This window comes from Nyctibius grandis, chromosome 4, assembly GCF_013368605.1.
Source record: "Nyctibius grandis isolate bNycGra1 chromosome 4, bNycGra1.pri, whole genome shotgun sequence".
Taxonomy (NCBI): Eukaryota; Metazoa; Chordata; class Aves; order Nyctibiiformes; family Nyctibiidae; genus Nyctibius; species Nyctibius grandis.
In genome coordinates, this window is record NC_090661.1 from 87,544,073 (window position 1) to 87,558,855 (window position 14,783).

Below are 14,783 nucleotides of genomic sequence, written 5' to 3' on the forward strand. Positions count from 1 at the left end.
AGATATTGCAGGTGGTTTACCTGAAGTTTGAAACTTTGCTTGGAACATAGGCCCTCTTGGCATGTGTGCCCCCTCACATCCCAGCAGATACTTGAAACAAAAAATAAGTATCTTGGATATAGAACAAGAGCTCTAGATTAGAATATGGATGGAAGGGTTAACCATAAAAGATTCTGATGTGAAGACCAAATTGAAATGGTTCTGGGATATTTTCTTCTCGTTTTGGAGTGTAAGTTCCTCATGCTCTGCATTGTTCAGTGGAGGTAGTGGAGAAGCTCAGGGGTGAGAAAAGAGGAGTCTGTCCTCGTGTTTGTAGTAGTTGAAGCTTCATACCTTCTCTGAATCTGAGATATGATCAGACTTTGACCTGCAGGCCATGGAAATTGAGTTTATTTCAAGGTCACCAAAGCAGGTCACTTTTTTTAAAGCATCATCCACTTGGCCTTGAGAGGGCATGTGATGAAGTGACTTTTTTGGAGAGGTGTTGCTTTCAAGTGTGGAACAAGAGAAAGGCTGAAGGATTGTTAGTACAGCAGAAACTAACTGATCCTCAGTCTTGCAATATTGAATTACTTCTATTGAGCGAGTGCTAACTCAGTCTGATTGGCAGGCTGGCTTGGTGCTCTCCAGCTAGGAGAGCTAGGGTCACTTAGTTCTTTTTGAGTGTTTCTTGCCATAAGAGAGATTTGATACCTAGCTCTGAGGCTTCTGGACTTAGATAAATTACCAGCTTATCCATCTATGTTGCATTTTATCTTGAGCCCAGTCTTGGAAGAAGGTGTTCAGTGTCAGCTCTTATTCTGTTTCTGTCTAAACCTGATGTCTTTTTCCCAGCTTTTCCTACCAGCTCAGGGTACCCTGCTGTAGGTTCCTGTCTTTCTGACCTTATAGTCTGGGAACTATGTAACTTTACAAATTGTTTGCCATTTTCATGCTTTGAAATCTGAAGAATGTAAACTCATGAAAAAGGAAGTCTCATTTTCTTTTCTCCCAAGACAGTTAGGCAGACTTCCTTACCTGCTTTCTCTATCAAGACCAGCTTCAACATTTTTCTTCTCTTTCAGTCAATACTCGTGAATCCTTTCAAAAAGGAGGAAAAAAAGAGGAAAAAAGTACAGTAAAGGAATTGTTAAGCTGCTTCCAGTTAAAGACGAGTTACTGTATATGGCCAAGGGTATCTGGTTGTTCCTTGTGTCAGTCAAAACCAGGCCTATATGACAGAAGTGTGCAATATTTTCCAAGATGTTTTTACTGAACTGTCTTATTTATTTTCTGAGTTGCCAATAAAATATATTATACGCTTCAAAAACATAGGAGAGAGTTTTGCTTTAATGAGGAAAGGATATATTTGCAGTATTTTATAACCTGGTGGTATTTCCATACAGCTTCTACCTAATGCTGTAGGGCAAAACTAAATTATCAGAATAGCTATGGGTAGATGCTACTTATTACTGACTAAAACATTTCTTTCCTACATCAAAGTGTCTCCTGTCTATGGTATAATATGTCACTATTGCAATACATATATCAGTGTCAAACTGCTGCATTACAACACAAACAGAGGCATTCTGATCTATAAAAAAATATTTTGATCAGTAGTAACTAGCAGCTGCCTTTGGTCTATCTTTAAATAATTGAATAAAATATTTCAGCTGTGTTAGATCATATGCTACGCATATGTGCTACTGACAGGTCATGAAACTGAATAAAAATATAAAATTGAGGAGAGAAACCATGTAATAACAAAAATTTTGAGGTTTTTGTAAAGTATCAATGTGACTCATCTTCAAGTATGAGTACTTGGAGACAACACATGCTCAAGGAGAATTGCAAGAGTAAGCTTTATTAAAACTAATTTTAATGGATATCATACTGTAGAAGAATACGTAAAATATGTGAATATATGAAGATTATATGCGACTTAAACAATATTGTAATACATATAGAATGGACCTTTTCTTTTCCATCTTGATCTTCTGTTAACTTCAATGCATGCCACCAGATTTTGTTCATCTCTAATTGTTCATAAGCATTTTGTAAGCAAAGCAGTACGTTTTCCACATGACCCGAGAAGAGTGAAGGTGAACGGATCATATTTGTGTTTGCAGTCAGCAGATGAACACAAAGGTTGTGCAAATAGAACAAATGTTGTCATCTCAGTCCTAGAAATGGTGCCATCCAGTTAGAGCTTTTTGCAACACTTTCATTAGAAAAAAGTGCACTGTAACAGCATTTCTTAAAATCTTGATGCTCATCAGATGCCTTTCTGTAAATGCACATGAAAACCAGAGTGAGCAGACAGATGTGTTTGCACATCTATTTGTGTGTAAAATTAGGCCACTCAAGCTAATCCTTTTAAAGGAAACGTACTCTGTTTCCTTTCCGTTTGAAACTCGGCTTATTTAAGAAAATCCTCTTTAATGTTCTTTTTTTCAGTACAGAATATGACCATTAAATGGTTCACATTTATTGAAGTAAAATAAGTGCTTTCTTCAGTGATCCTGTAGTATGCTCATACTTCCTAATTTCCTGCTGGCATCCAGCATGTCCTTGTCTTTGACCTGATGAATCTGTTTTCAGCAGGATTGATGAGGGGTTTTTGTTTGCTTTGTTTAGTTTAAGAAGCGGTGATATCAATATTTCCTTTTCTTTATTTCCACTTTTTTCACTGTACTATTGAAGACTGGCTTCACAGAGACCTAAAGCTGCTCTTTTTTCTTTTTTTCTTCGTCACTTCTCTACTGTTTTGAGGGGTCTGACACAAAACTGGGAGGAGTGGCTGAGATGCCGGAAGGCTGCGCAGCCATTCAGAGAGACCTGGACAGGCTGGCTGAGATGCCGGAAGGCTGCGCAGCCATTCAGAGAGACCTGGACAGGCTGGAGAGTTGGGTGGGGAGAAATTTAATGAAATATAACAAGGGCAAGTGTAGAGTCCTGCATCTGGGCAAGAACAACCCCATGTACCAGTACAAGTTGGGGACAGAGCTGTTGGAGACCAGCGTAGGGGAAAGGGACCTGGGGGTCCTAGTGGACAACAGGATGACCATGAGCCAGCAGTGTGCCCTTGTGGCCAAGAAGGCCAATGGCATCCTGGGGTGTATTAGAAGGGGTGTGGTCAGCAGGTCGAGAGAGGTTCTCCTCCCCCTCTACTCTGCCCTGGTGAGGCCGCATCTGGAGTATTGTGTCCAGTTCTGGGCCCCTCAGTTCAAGAAGGACAGGGAACTGCTAGAGAGAGTCCAGCGCAGAGCCACGAAGATGATTAAGGGAGTGGAACATCTCCCTTATGAGGAGAGGCTGAGGGAGCTGGGTCTCTTTAGCTTAGAGAAGAGGAGACTGAGGGGTGACCTCATTAATGTTTATAAATATGTAAAGGGCAAGTGTCAAGAGGATGGAGCCAGGCTCTTCTCAGTGACATCCCTTGACAGGACAAGGGGCAATGGGTGCAAGCTGGAGCACAGGAGGTTCCACTTAAATTTGAGGAAAAACTTCTTTACGGTGAGGGTGACTGAACACTGGAACAGGCTGCCCAGAGAGGTTGTGGAGTCTCCTTCTCTGGAGACATTCAAAACCCGCCTGGACGCGTTCCTGTGTGATATGGTCTAGGTAATCCTGCCCCGGCAGGGGGATTGGACTAGATGATCTTTCGAGGTCCCTTCCAATCCCTAACATTCTGTGATTCTGTGTTTTATATAGTCTAGCATAGATTGCTAATGGAAAAGTCTGCTTTCATGTTGGTTTATTTTATTCCCCCCCAAACTCACTAGTAAGAATACATATATTTCTCTTTTGAGTACAGTTCTAGAACTACATGTAGAATGGGTATATGTGTACATATACTTGTTTACCCCTTACAAGTAAAGCCAAATTTCTTTTTATGTTCATCAGGTCTTGCTTTTAAAGTACTAATATTTTGAAATTATAACTGTTTTCAAGCTAAAAATGTTTGCACTACTTAAATATATGCAAGACCTTTGTGTTTTACTGGAGCAATGTAATTTACTTATGAAGAGTGCATTTTGTTGTAATGTATATGCTGTTATATTTTACAGGTTGCCTTCTCTACTGATGACATGTATTTGTTTAGTCAGTGATAGGAAGAAGTTAGTATCGGCAAGCTTTACTACTGATATTCATAACTGATAATTATACACTTGTGTTCACATTGCCACAACATGTCTTTGCACAGTAAAAATATATATGTGTAAACACAGTAATAGTTCTTCATATTTCCCTTCTGGCAAACCATAGTATTTTTGTTCTGCTGAGTATATTAATGTGTAAAAGATATGTAAGTCCCAAGTAAGTGTTTAAATTATGGGTGTGAACAAATGGCAGATAGACTTAAAAAAAAAGTGAGGGGAAGGGGAAGGAAAAAAAATCCAAGAAACTTCTTCAGGGAGTGTCCTTTTATTTTTCTAATTCTTTATGCAAACCCTTGCTTACACAGTTCTTGCTTTTGAAATTGTTGAGCTAGTGTAGCAGCAGTTTCAGGTGTCTGTATTTTTGGTTGAAGGGGAGAGAGAATAGTCTGAGGTCTGTTCAGGTAAAAATGATTAAAATTATTATATATATACACATATGCTTCATGCTTTTTGGCCATTTGTGAATCATGGAGTAAAGACTTATGGTTGAGCAGGGGTAGGGGTGTGTGTGTGGGGAGGTGTTAGGTTGTGCTGTAAACTAGACCCCCGAATACATGTGGGTCAAAATAATCTTCTTGTTTCAGATGTCTGAGGGAATACAGGTCTTGCTTTGATTTTTGCACTTTTCTGTGTTTAAACTTTCTTCTACCTCACTTTCTACCTGTCCATCCAAATAACTATTGCTCTTTTGTAATGCCTTTTGTTGGCACCAACTTTGAAATCATATGATAGAAGAGATAAGAATGATAAAGGAGTTTTACTAAGGAAGTATAGCAGACCTAGTCCTGTTGCCAGTTTCATTTGACCTTGCCACTGGACTCTCTAGTCATAACTTGTAATTCATATCAACAATGATCTTAAGAACTATGTGAGAGGAAGTTCTCATTCCCAGTAAGTTCAGGACAGGTCAAAAGCAGGCCAGCTTTGCTATTGTCTAGCAAATCTTATGCCAAATTCCAATTGCTGAATTGGTATAAGTTCTCAATCTTGGTGAAAGCTATGAGGTATAACAGTGCAAGAAGTTTTACTAAACGTATTACTCAAGTTTTACTCAACCAATTAACATTATTTCTTGGAATATTGATTGTAACGTGAAAGTGATGAGACTAGGTAACTGTAATCTTAAAAATCCTTCACTGAGTGAGTGTTCATGACCAGGAGCTGATTAGGATTTCACAAGTTCAAAAAAACATAGACCACTTAGGAAGAGAAAAAGAGTAAAAAGAGAGAATTAATTCAGAAATCTCTTAAAGCAAAGCCAGTAATTATAGATCTGGAACAAAACAGTAGTTACAGATCTGGAACTGGTTCATCACTGATGTTTGTTTCAGACATAGGAAAATAATGGTAATACCAGCACATATATACAAAGTTGAAATCAAAGATTGGTTTTACACTTAGATGTGAACAGATGGTGCTCATAAGCTTGAGTATCTGCTAAAAATAGTGTATTTTAAAGTTGAGATTAAGGGGACCACTATCGGCAAGCCTGGCACTAGACACTGTCAAAAAACTGCAATAGTGGTGAAACTGTGCCTGATATCCAGGTTTGTTACTTCCGGAACAATATTCTTTCTCAAAATTGTTCAGGTAACTTGAAATTATCTAGGCAATTAAAAAAAATCAGATTATCTATTTGTGAAAGATTTAACAAAGAGATTCATATGTGGGAAGGGTATACTTCCTTAAGTTACTGGAAAGATTTCAGAATTGTTTCAAAATAATTACTGTTTTCTACAAAGAATGAGGTGAAGTTAAATTCCATTTAACATCATCTCATTTCCAACAAAATAGAGAAGAGAAGATGCACATACTTGAGATATGCTCTAAGAAGAAATCTTGCTCTCTGCCATGACAAGCATGATATTGGACATGCAGCAGAGCATTTAGGCAGTCCATCCAGAAAAGTCTCTCCAAATGCTGTTAGGAGAGAGAATTTAAGGAATTTAATGACTTAAGATATGCAAAAGAGCAGCCTGGGCTATACAAGAATTATTAAGCCCTCATTTATTCTCTGAAATGTTTAAAGAGCAAGAAGTATACAACTGTTTGGTTTTGTTTTTTTTTTTTTTAATTAGGCATTGGAAAGACTTATGTAAAAGAGTGATTATTGTTGCAGCCTAACTGCAGTAATATAAGTGTGTGTTATAAAAGCATATAACTGAAAATATACTCAGTAGGTAGTTACGAAACCAAGACAGGCAAACTGAAAATAGCAGATGTACACTGAATACAAGTACGTTGTTATTGGAAGGGTTCCTGTTTAGGACTTCAGTGAATTGCTGGATTCTGTAACTTCTGTGCTCTAACTTCTCTGCATTTCTGCTTATTGTGCTTAAGAATCTTGAAAAGTAGACATTTTATCCAGAGATTTCGTTTTAAAACTATAATTAGAAATGTGTGCTTATGTAGACTTTGTAACGGTCCAGGTAGCATACATGTGCTTTTCTTAAAATTCATTGTTTTCAGATAGTCATTTCTGTGTTTAACCCAAATGTCTGTGAAAGTACATATTCTTAATTACATTTCACAGTTTTACATTGCACCTTTAACTGAATAAATTTATAATTTCCTTTTTGTGCTCTCTTCTTGTTCCTTAGATAATTATGCAGTTTTGTAATCTGCATATGGCCTCTTTTTTCAATTGAATAATTTGCTTCGAACAGCAAGATACTCAAATGTTGTAGCTAATATGAAAGGCTGCATATTTATTGGTAACTAGTTGTCTTGTGATTGGTGCATTACCAGTCTGTTTTGAATGCTTTTAATACAGGTGTGTTTTGGAAGTATTCCATTAATTTGTTTCTATAGAATTGCAGTAGGGGACCACTGAAGATGCACAGAATTATCCCATACTGTTGCTTAGCTCAGTGTGTGAGAACATGTCCTTCTGCTTGTGCTGCTCTGTATTTTCTTCTCCTCTTAAAAGATAGCTGACAAGAACTGTTTAAAAATAGCAGGCCAAGGGCAGGTGACAAAATGTCACGCAAGCAGCACCTGGTCCAGTGACAGCCTGGAGGGAGATAAAAAACAAACCCAGATGTCACAGATATGATTCTATTTCTGAAGCTGGTCAAACAGCAGAATTTCAGCTTCAGCAAAGGAAAAGAGAAGGGCCCATCCAAGCATTATGTATTCAAATTTTACTTTATTTTTTCCATAGCAGTTCCATTTTTTCTATTGCAGGTATTAGTTTACAAGTATAGATTATTATGTACACCTTTTCTCTTTACAATTAATACCTGTAACCTCATGCACATTAATACGCTGTTAAGGAAAATAGAATTAATGTCAATCTGGCAGGATTTCAGCAATATTTTAGCACAGGCTTATACTAACTGAAATAATAGCACCTTTAATGTTTCTGCAGTGCCAGATTGATGTGAAAATACATATAGGACAATTATGTCTGTAATTAGGAAATCTGAAGTAGTTAATGAAGATTTCTTTAAGAAGCATTGCTCAAGGAGTTGGAAAGTAAAAACGGAAATTTTATTTACCTTCCTTTGGCCCCTACTTCTTTCTGGACGTGCTGCTTGCTTTGTAGTCTTGTTGTGGCAGCACTTTTCTACAAGAATGAGAGAATTATAATGTGAAAAAAATAGATAATTGCTTTTCTTAAACTGCTTATGACTTAGTTTCAGAAGTGTACTGAAACCTCATGTTGCATCTATTCAGAAAGAATTTTACAGCACAGCAGTCTCTGTGACTGGAAATAGAAGGCTTTAACTTACTGATAGGAACTAAAACAGTTGGAGAAGATTCGCTTTAGTTTTGCTGTGTCAAAGCTTACTTGTTAAAACTTGGTTTTGCAGAAGTACAGGAACTTACTGGTTATATTGGTTCTTCAGTATAGTGAGTGGGTCTTGAGCTCCTGTATTTGAGTGCCGATGTAGCGAAGAAATGTAAACTGCCTGCTTCCTTAGCTCCCAAACTTAACCACAAATCTAGAGGTATGAAGAGCATATGAAATAGATTACAACGCTTTTAAGTAATTTAAGTTACTTACATTACTTAATTGAAATAAATTTTTATGTGGCTATAATGGTCGTTTTATATCTTTTTCCAAACAAGGACTAATATCATTTGTAGCTTTCAAATTGTTCCAGAGGGTTTAATTAAGAAAGTCTTGTTACAAAGTTTCTTCAGGGTAAATTTTTAATACTTCAGCTCGGTTAAGTAGTATCTAAAACTAATCTGAACAGTAGTAGAGTGGGCTCATTTCTTGCTTTGACAGTAAAAGTAGATTTCAGTGGACTAAGTTTCCTTTGAAACAAAGTAACCATGTGTGAATTTGTTCCCACTTCCAGTTCCTGAAGTCATCAGAGATCTTCTTAAGCCAACCTTTAAATTGTTAAATCTCACCTCAGAAAACTGGTACTATTTTGCACCAGCAGTTATTTTAATTTCACGGTGAACCTTCTGTATATGATGGTCCCATATTATAGGTCAAGAATAAATGTTTTTCAAAGTACATATGCATATACTCCATGAGAGCAATGCTCCCTCCAACCCAGTATCTTATCTCAAATAGTAAGCGATAGCAGATTCTTAGGGAAGAATACAAAAACAGGGTAAGCACTCTGTCTCCAATGATCTGTTAACTCAAGAAAGCTTCTGGTGTCACAGGTAGTATGGAAAATAGTGATTTATTTTTATCAATTAAGTGGAGTTTTTGTAATGATGTACTCGTTATTTGAAGCCTACTGTAAATGGCATAACTGCAGCAAAGTTGGACATTAAGGCCTTATTTTGAAAGGGTAAACGTAATACTTTCCTAGTAAAAAGCAAAGGGATATATTAAAAAATAATTATTTCATTGTTTATTTTGTGATTTTCAGTATTTTAAGTACATAACACTGAAGGTACTACAGTGTTAAATATCTTAAATGCATATTCTTGGGAACTTGTCTTCAGTAGATGGAAGATTCAGCTACTCTGACTGTTCATTCAACTTAGCGATGTTTCATATTAATGAATTTAATTCAGTTTTGAAATAAAAAAATTAAAAATAGCTTTTATTTGCATTGCAGGGCGTATGGGAATAAACTTCCATCATCCAGGAACAGACAATATTATGGCTCTTAATAGTAAGTAGTTAATACCTAGTGACTAATATTGTCATGTTGAATATTATTTCTTATGCTTACTGTGTACATAGCTGTACAGACATAAATATGTGTAATAATATTTGCATAGAAGTTTATGTACACTATCTTAAAATGATTTTTATAAATCAATTATCTCTGATTTTATTGGTAGAATTGGTGATTCTTTATGATAGATTTACGTATTCCACTGGAAGCTTCATAATGGCTGCTATAGCTAATATTGCAAAAAACCCTCTGTTGTTCCCTCTCTTGTGGGTGTGCATGTGTGTTAAATCTGTAACTTTAATTTCTGATATCTCTCCAGACATGTTTCTTTCTGTTGGGATGAGTTGTTACAAGTTTTGTGTACAATTACGTTGACTGATGGAGTTTACTTCGTTGATTTCCCTAAAACATTATGTAGACAGGACTGGAGAGAATATTCAGACATCTAAATGATGAGGAAAAAGTGTGGGGCTGAGCTTCACCGAAAGATTATTGCTTTTGTTTGTGTTGGAACATAAAAAATAAATTTAAAAAGTCCAGTCATGAACATATGCATTCAAAAAACCTGACAAAATGCATCTGGAAGCTCTGGAGACGGCTCGTATCATGTAGTGGGCGGGGGTGGGGAATGGGGTGTTAGGCACCACTGGCATAATGTGGCTCTGAACTATGCAAATCAAAGCATGGCTTTTGTCCTAAGAGACGCTAACTGTTCTGAAACGTCCGATCTTGCTTACAATGCTGTATTAGAGGTGTTAGGATTAATTTACTAACTTCTCTAAAATTTTTTGCCTTTGCACTGTCTATGTAAGTTATACTGTGTATAGTTGAAAACTGCAGTTTTTTGTGTAGTACCAAACAGAATTAAAAAATAATTTGTAAATGTGAAGAACTGAAAATTTGTAATAGTCAAGATGCAAAGGTTTTAACATTTGGCTTTAAATGCCACCTTTTGGAACATGTAAGACTTTGCTTGTGCTCTTTTTCTTAGTTTTACACTGTTAATGATGAGGTGATATTTTGCAGAGTTTCTGTTGTCATAGTTAGCATATATGCCCCATTTTCTTGTGAGCACATGAAATGATGGGAAATCAAGTAATTAACTGGGAGAAATGCTCCATTGAATTAAAGATTTTATTAAGAGGAAACTGTTCATGTGGGTGTGCGTGTGTGTAAATAAGTTCTACACAGTATAGTCTGCTGCTGGTTGACATGAATTCTGGTCTCAGAATGTATTTGTTATTCTAATGTGGGCATTTCAATAAGCTGATTGCAATATAATATAATTGTGAAGATGGGAGATTATAATTGAATTTTGAGTTATTTAAAAAAATTGGCAGTTTCTATGGAAAATATAGCAGTATTTCTTACAGAGTCTTATAGAGATTTTTAAAAGATGGGAATGAAAACTGATACAAAAAGCTATACTATGTACTGTACTATATCAAATCAGGGTTGTTTAATTTTGGGACAACTCACTTTTATCCTAAGTGGATGAATATATTCTATTCTGATTTCTGTCATTGCTAGATAAACTTAAAAAAAAAAGTTGTCTTTTTAATGGAAGCAATATTTAAGAAAATATTACTTCCTCCCTAATTCCTTTGGAATTTTTACAGCAGCTATATAATCGTTTATAAAAAATAATGATCTTTTGCAGCTGTAGTCCTGGTGTATGGCTAAAAGATTAGTATAACTAACTGAGAGACCTAATCAGAATATACATATGCATTTCCAGTATTTTTAAAATATTATGGGTTTATTGAAATATTAACTGTTTACAGACTTACATAAACCTGGAATCATAAATATGCAATTTATGCAAAATAGTAATGATTGTCCTTTTAATGAAATTCAGCGCAAATCAAAAGTCTGGATAAGTTCCCCTATATTTTCCCTCTCTTGCATCTCTTCTCCCTCCCATTCTTTACTAGGCAAGGCCACAGCATTTTTGGCCATTATTAAGAGCCCAGAAGCTAGAATTATTGCACTGTGAAACCTATTCTTTTTTGCTCTTAAATCTTTGAAGAGTTGAGAATAAAAGCAAGTATTCAAGTACATAAGCTTAAAAATTACTTTCTGTGATGATTTAAATCCTCTTTTGTATGCAGCTAAAACTGAGAAATTTAGAAGTATGTAATTCCTGTGTGATCCATTACCTTTGCCATGGGGAAATATACTTGGGAAAGTTAGTCCAAGAAGAAATATTCTTTCCTGTGCTGGAATGGTTGTGGCCTGTGTTTAAAAAAATAAAATAAGTAAAATAAAATAAAAATTCTCAAAAGAGATTTCATCCCAGTAATTTTTGGAACAATTTGGAGAACTTATGTAACTTCTTTAAATCATAATACTTCTAATATCTACATATAATTTCTGTGAAACCAAACATTGTCTGCTGAATCTGCAAATCCAGCCTTCACATTCTATTTAAAGTTGTTGCTACGTAAGCATTTTTCTCTTTTCCTGTGAAGACACAGTAATAATCTTTAAGATTTATTACTCAAAGCTCAATTTCACACTAACAGCGTACTCACTCAGACTTTTGAAGCTGGAAGACTATATAGGCTCATGCCAACAGCAATGCAAAACTTTTCTTCACGTGTTGTAGGAGAGGGGAAGTTTCCTGAGGGGTGTGCGTCTCTTTAGCTCCTTCTTATCCTTTATGGCAACACTTTCAACTGTACTTCAGCTGGTATTCTTACTTATTGATTACAGCCTTTTGAAACTAGGGATTTTCCTGACTGTCTTGAGCTACTGTCTGTAAATGATGAAGGGGATTGTTTGGTTTGAGGAAAGGTGTTATTTGCTTAGTTGGCAGGGCTTAGTGTAGAGCATACTACCACCGTTTTGTTCATTGTTGTGCAAAGCTACAAATCATCATCATCTCAAAGCTCTGAGTTCTGAAACAATAAAATCAGTGAGATAGGAGAGATTATTTTTAAATACAGAATTATTATGAATCTCTTCTTGTCATTAATGGAATTATGCTTGTTTACATACACAAACTGTTGCACATGTGTATAAGCACGTTTATATTGTAGAGATGCTTGAAGTTCTCAATCAGAATTAGGCTTCTATTGAGGAATGCAATGTTCAGATATTCAGAGAGATATGAACATAAGGCTAAAGAGCATTTAAACAAAAGGAAGATGCAAATATTTAGATTTGAAACGTGCAAAGGGAAAAAGCTATAGCTTTTGTCTGTACTAGCTCTAATTGAAATTTCTCTAATTGAAATAGTGTTTTTAATCAAGTAGTGACGTCTGTTAACTTTTTAATAATGTCATTCATACTGAGCTAAACAGCAGAACAATTTTTGTAAGCTTTTGTCTACAGCACCTTATTATATACAATTGATACTGTAATTTCTAGGGAAAATGTGACATAAATTGAATTATTGATTTTATTTATATAAATTCATGTATGGACTAAAAGAGAAACATCTATTGACAATACTTTTAGTAGCTGTTTGCAATGCTAATTAAAAGTTATGTTTACAATACTAAGTAAGACATGAAAATAAATTAATTTTCTTTGCCAAAATTAACTCAAAGATGTCCTCTATCCCATTCTTTTGCTAGTATTCACTCCCATTTGCAGTCATACATTTCTACAGCTATTGCTTCTGTTTGGGGGACACTGGATGTTCTCTTGAGCTAATATGTGCTCCTTTTTAATTTAATTTAATTTTAATTTTAATTTAATAAATAGGACTAAATGATCAGCATGAACACAGTCACCTGCGTGCTAGGTAGTGAGCTGTCTTTAATGCTTCTTGTGAACTCCAGAAAGCCAACAATAAACTTCAGTGGGAGAGAAGTATAGCAGGTGAAAAGGGGAATAAATGAGGGTATGTGATCTTTCTAAGGAATCACTGAACTGTGTTATGGGATCCCAAATGAATGTCTGTAAAATGAATTTAGACTAAAGGTAGTTAAACCAACAAATGAGAAAAAACCCTTTGTAAAGTGCTGGAATTTTGTTTTTCCTAAAGCTCCTCTGTACAGTGACTTTGCACTGCTGTTGGGCTTCAAATGTTCCATCTGCTTCCCATGTTCATTCTTGTTTCATATGAAAATGTGTCATCTGTGAGGTCTGGTACTGTTTGCTCTCCATCTGACTGTCTTTTCTTCTTTTCATTACTGTCATTTAGTTCTGTTTATTCTGAATAAAATAATCTGAAAACTACGTTAAGGCAAGGGTTTGGAGCACCTTTTTAGATGTTTTCTAGAGATTTTGTTTTTGTTTTATTAATATAGATAATAATTATGTGGGGGAGTTGTCATGCCGTGACAGAAGGTGTAATGGCAGCAAAACAATTTCATTTTTTATTTTCATGCTGCTATTGCCTTTAAAATTGCCTTGTCTCCTTAAAAGCTGTTGTACTTGGCTCTTCCTATATTCTGGTGTATTCTTTTCAAACGCATAGAGTGTTTAGACATAACCAAGTTGCTGAAATAGCATTTTATGTTTAACTCTTTTGCCGGTGCTATTGGTATACCTTGGAATGAACTGCTTTGATTAGAAAGTTTATTGAATTATTTTTGTCTTGCAAAATCTTGGTTGGCAGTTTAATAGCTAATAAAAGCTTGTTTTTTGTAGTGATAATATTCTGAGAAAACGTGCAGCTAATTTCGAGAGGCATAAGTCGCTTCTAATAGTTTCGTGCCTGCCTATAGGAGTTTGCTGACCTCTTTAGCCCAACTGGCAAGTCAGGTTACTAATATGTTACTAGCTTATTCTCATATAAGGAATAATGTAAAGGAATAAAAGACACTGAAAGAGGTAATAAGGTTTGCAAAACTAGACCTGATTTAATTGTGAAGAGATTAGAATTTATTTAACTGGAGGGGAAAAAACGAATGTGTGAAGTGTGACATAGCAAAGGCAGCAGGGTTCGTAAGAGTCCCAGAGTGTGCGAACTGTCACTTTATACATAACTTTAAGTTTTTCAGAACCAGCTGTGCAAGCAGTTAGTATTGATGCTGCCTTGGGGACTGTGAGGCAGGTTAGCTGATATCTCAAAGTGTCCTCTATACCTGTTTAATTAAAAAAAAAAAAGGGGGGGGGGGGTAGAAGGCAGGGGAGCAATAAAACATGCTCTTTCTTCCCTTAAATTTTTTGTATTAGCATCTGCACTTTCTGAGATCTAATTTGGCTGTTAATGAAGGCAGTATCTCTTATCAGTGACTGCTAAAGCCTTTTCCTAGCAGAGGAAGATTTCTTAAATTTTCTTCCTTTTAGAAGAAACTTTGTAGCTCTTTACTACCTTCTTGTTTGTTTTTTTTTCCCACCACTTTTCCTGCCTCATAACCTCATCAATGTGCTTTCCTTTCATCTATGTGATCCTCTCTATTGTGGGTGAGTGCCATCTGTTTCTGCGGAATTTTAAGAACAAGATTTGCCAGGCTATTCCACAAGCATTATATATGATGCTAGAAAAGATGAGACTGCAGTCTGGAATTAGGTTTGGTAGATTGGAAACAATATAAAGGAAGTTCCTATCAGCCTGGCTATTTGGAGTGTGAGTTTTATCATGAATCTA

General features: G+C 35.9%; 1 protein-coding gene across 5 annotated transcripts in view; it reads left to right on the forward strand.

The window, feature by feature from the left end:
* Positions 1–14,783, forward strand: part of CPEB3 (cytoplasmic polyadenylation element binding protein 3) — a 95,797-nt gene that overhangs the window by 35,285 nt on the left and 45,729 nt on the right. For all 5 annotated transcript variants that reach the window (XM_068397579.1, XM_068397577.1, XM_068397575.1 and 2 more), the window contains exon 4: positions 9,176–9,232. In XM_068397579.1, coding sequence (XP_068253680.1) covers positions 9,176–9,232 — 57 coding nt within the window. The remainder of the gene's footprint in view (positions 1–9,175; positions 9,233–14,783) is intronic.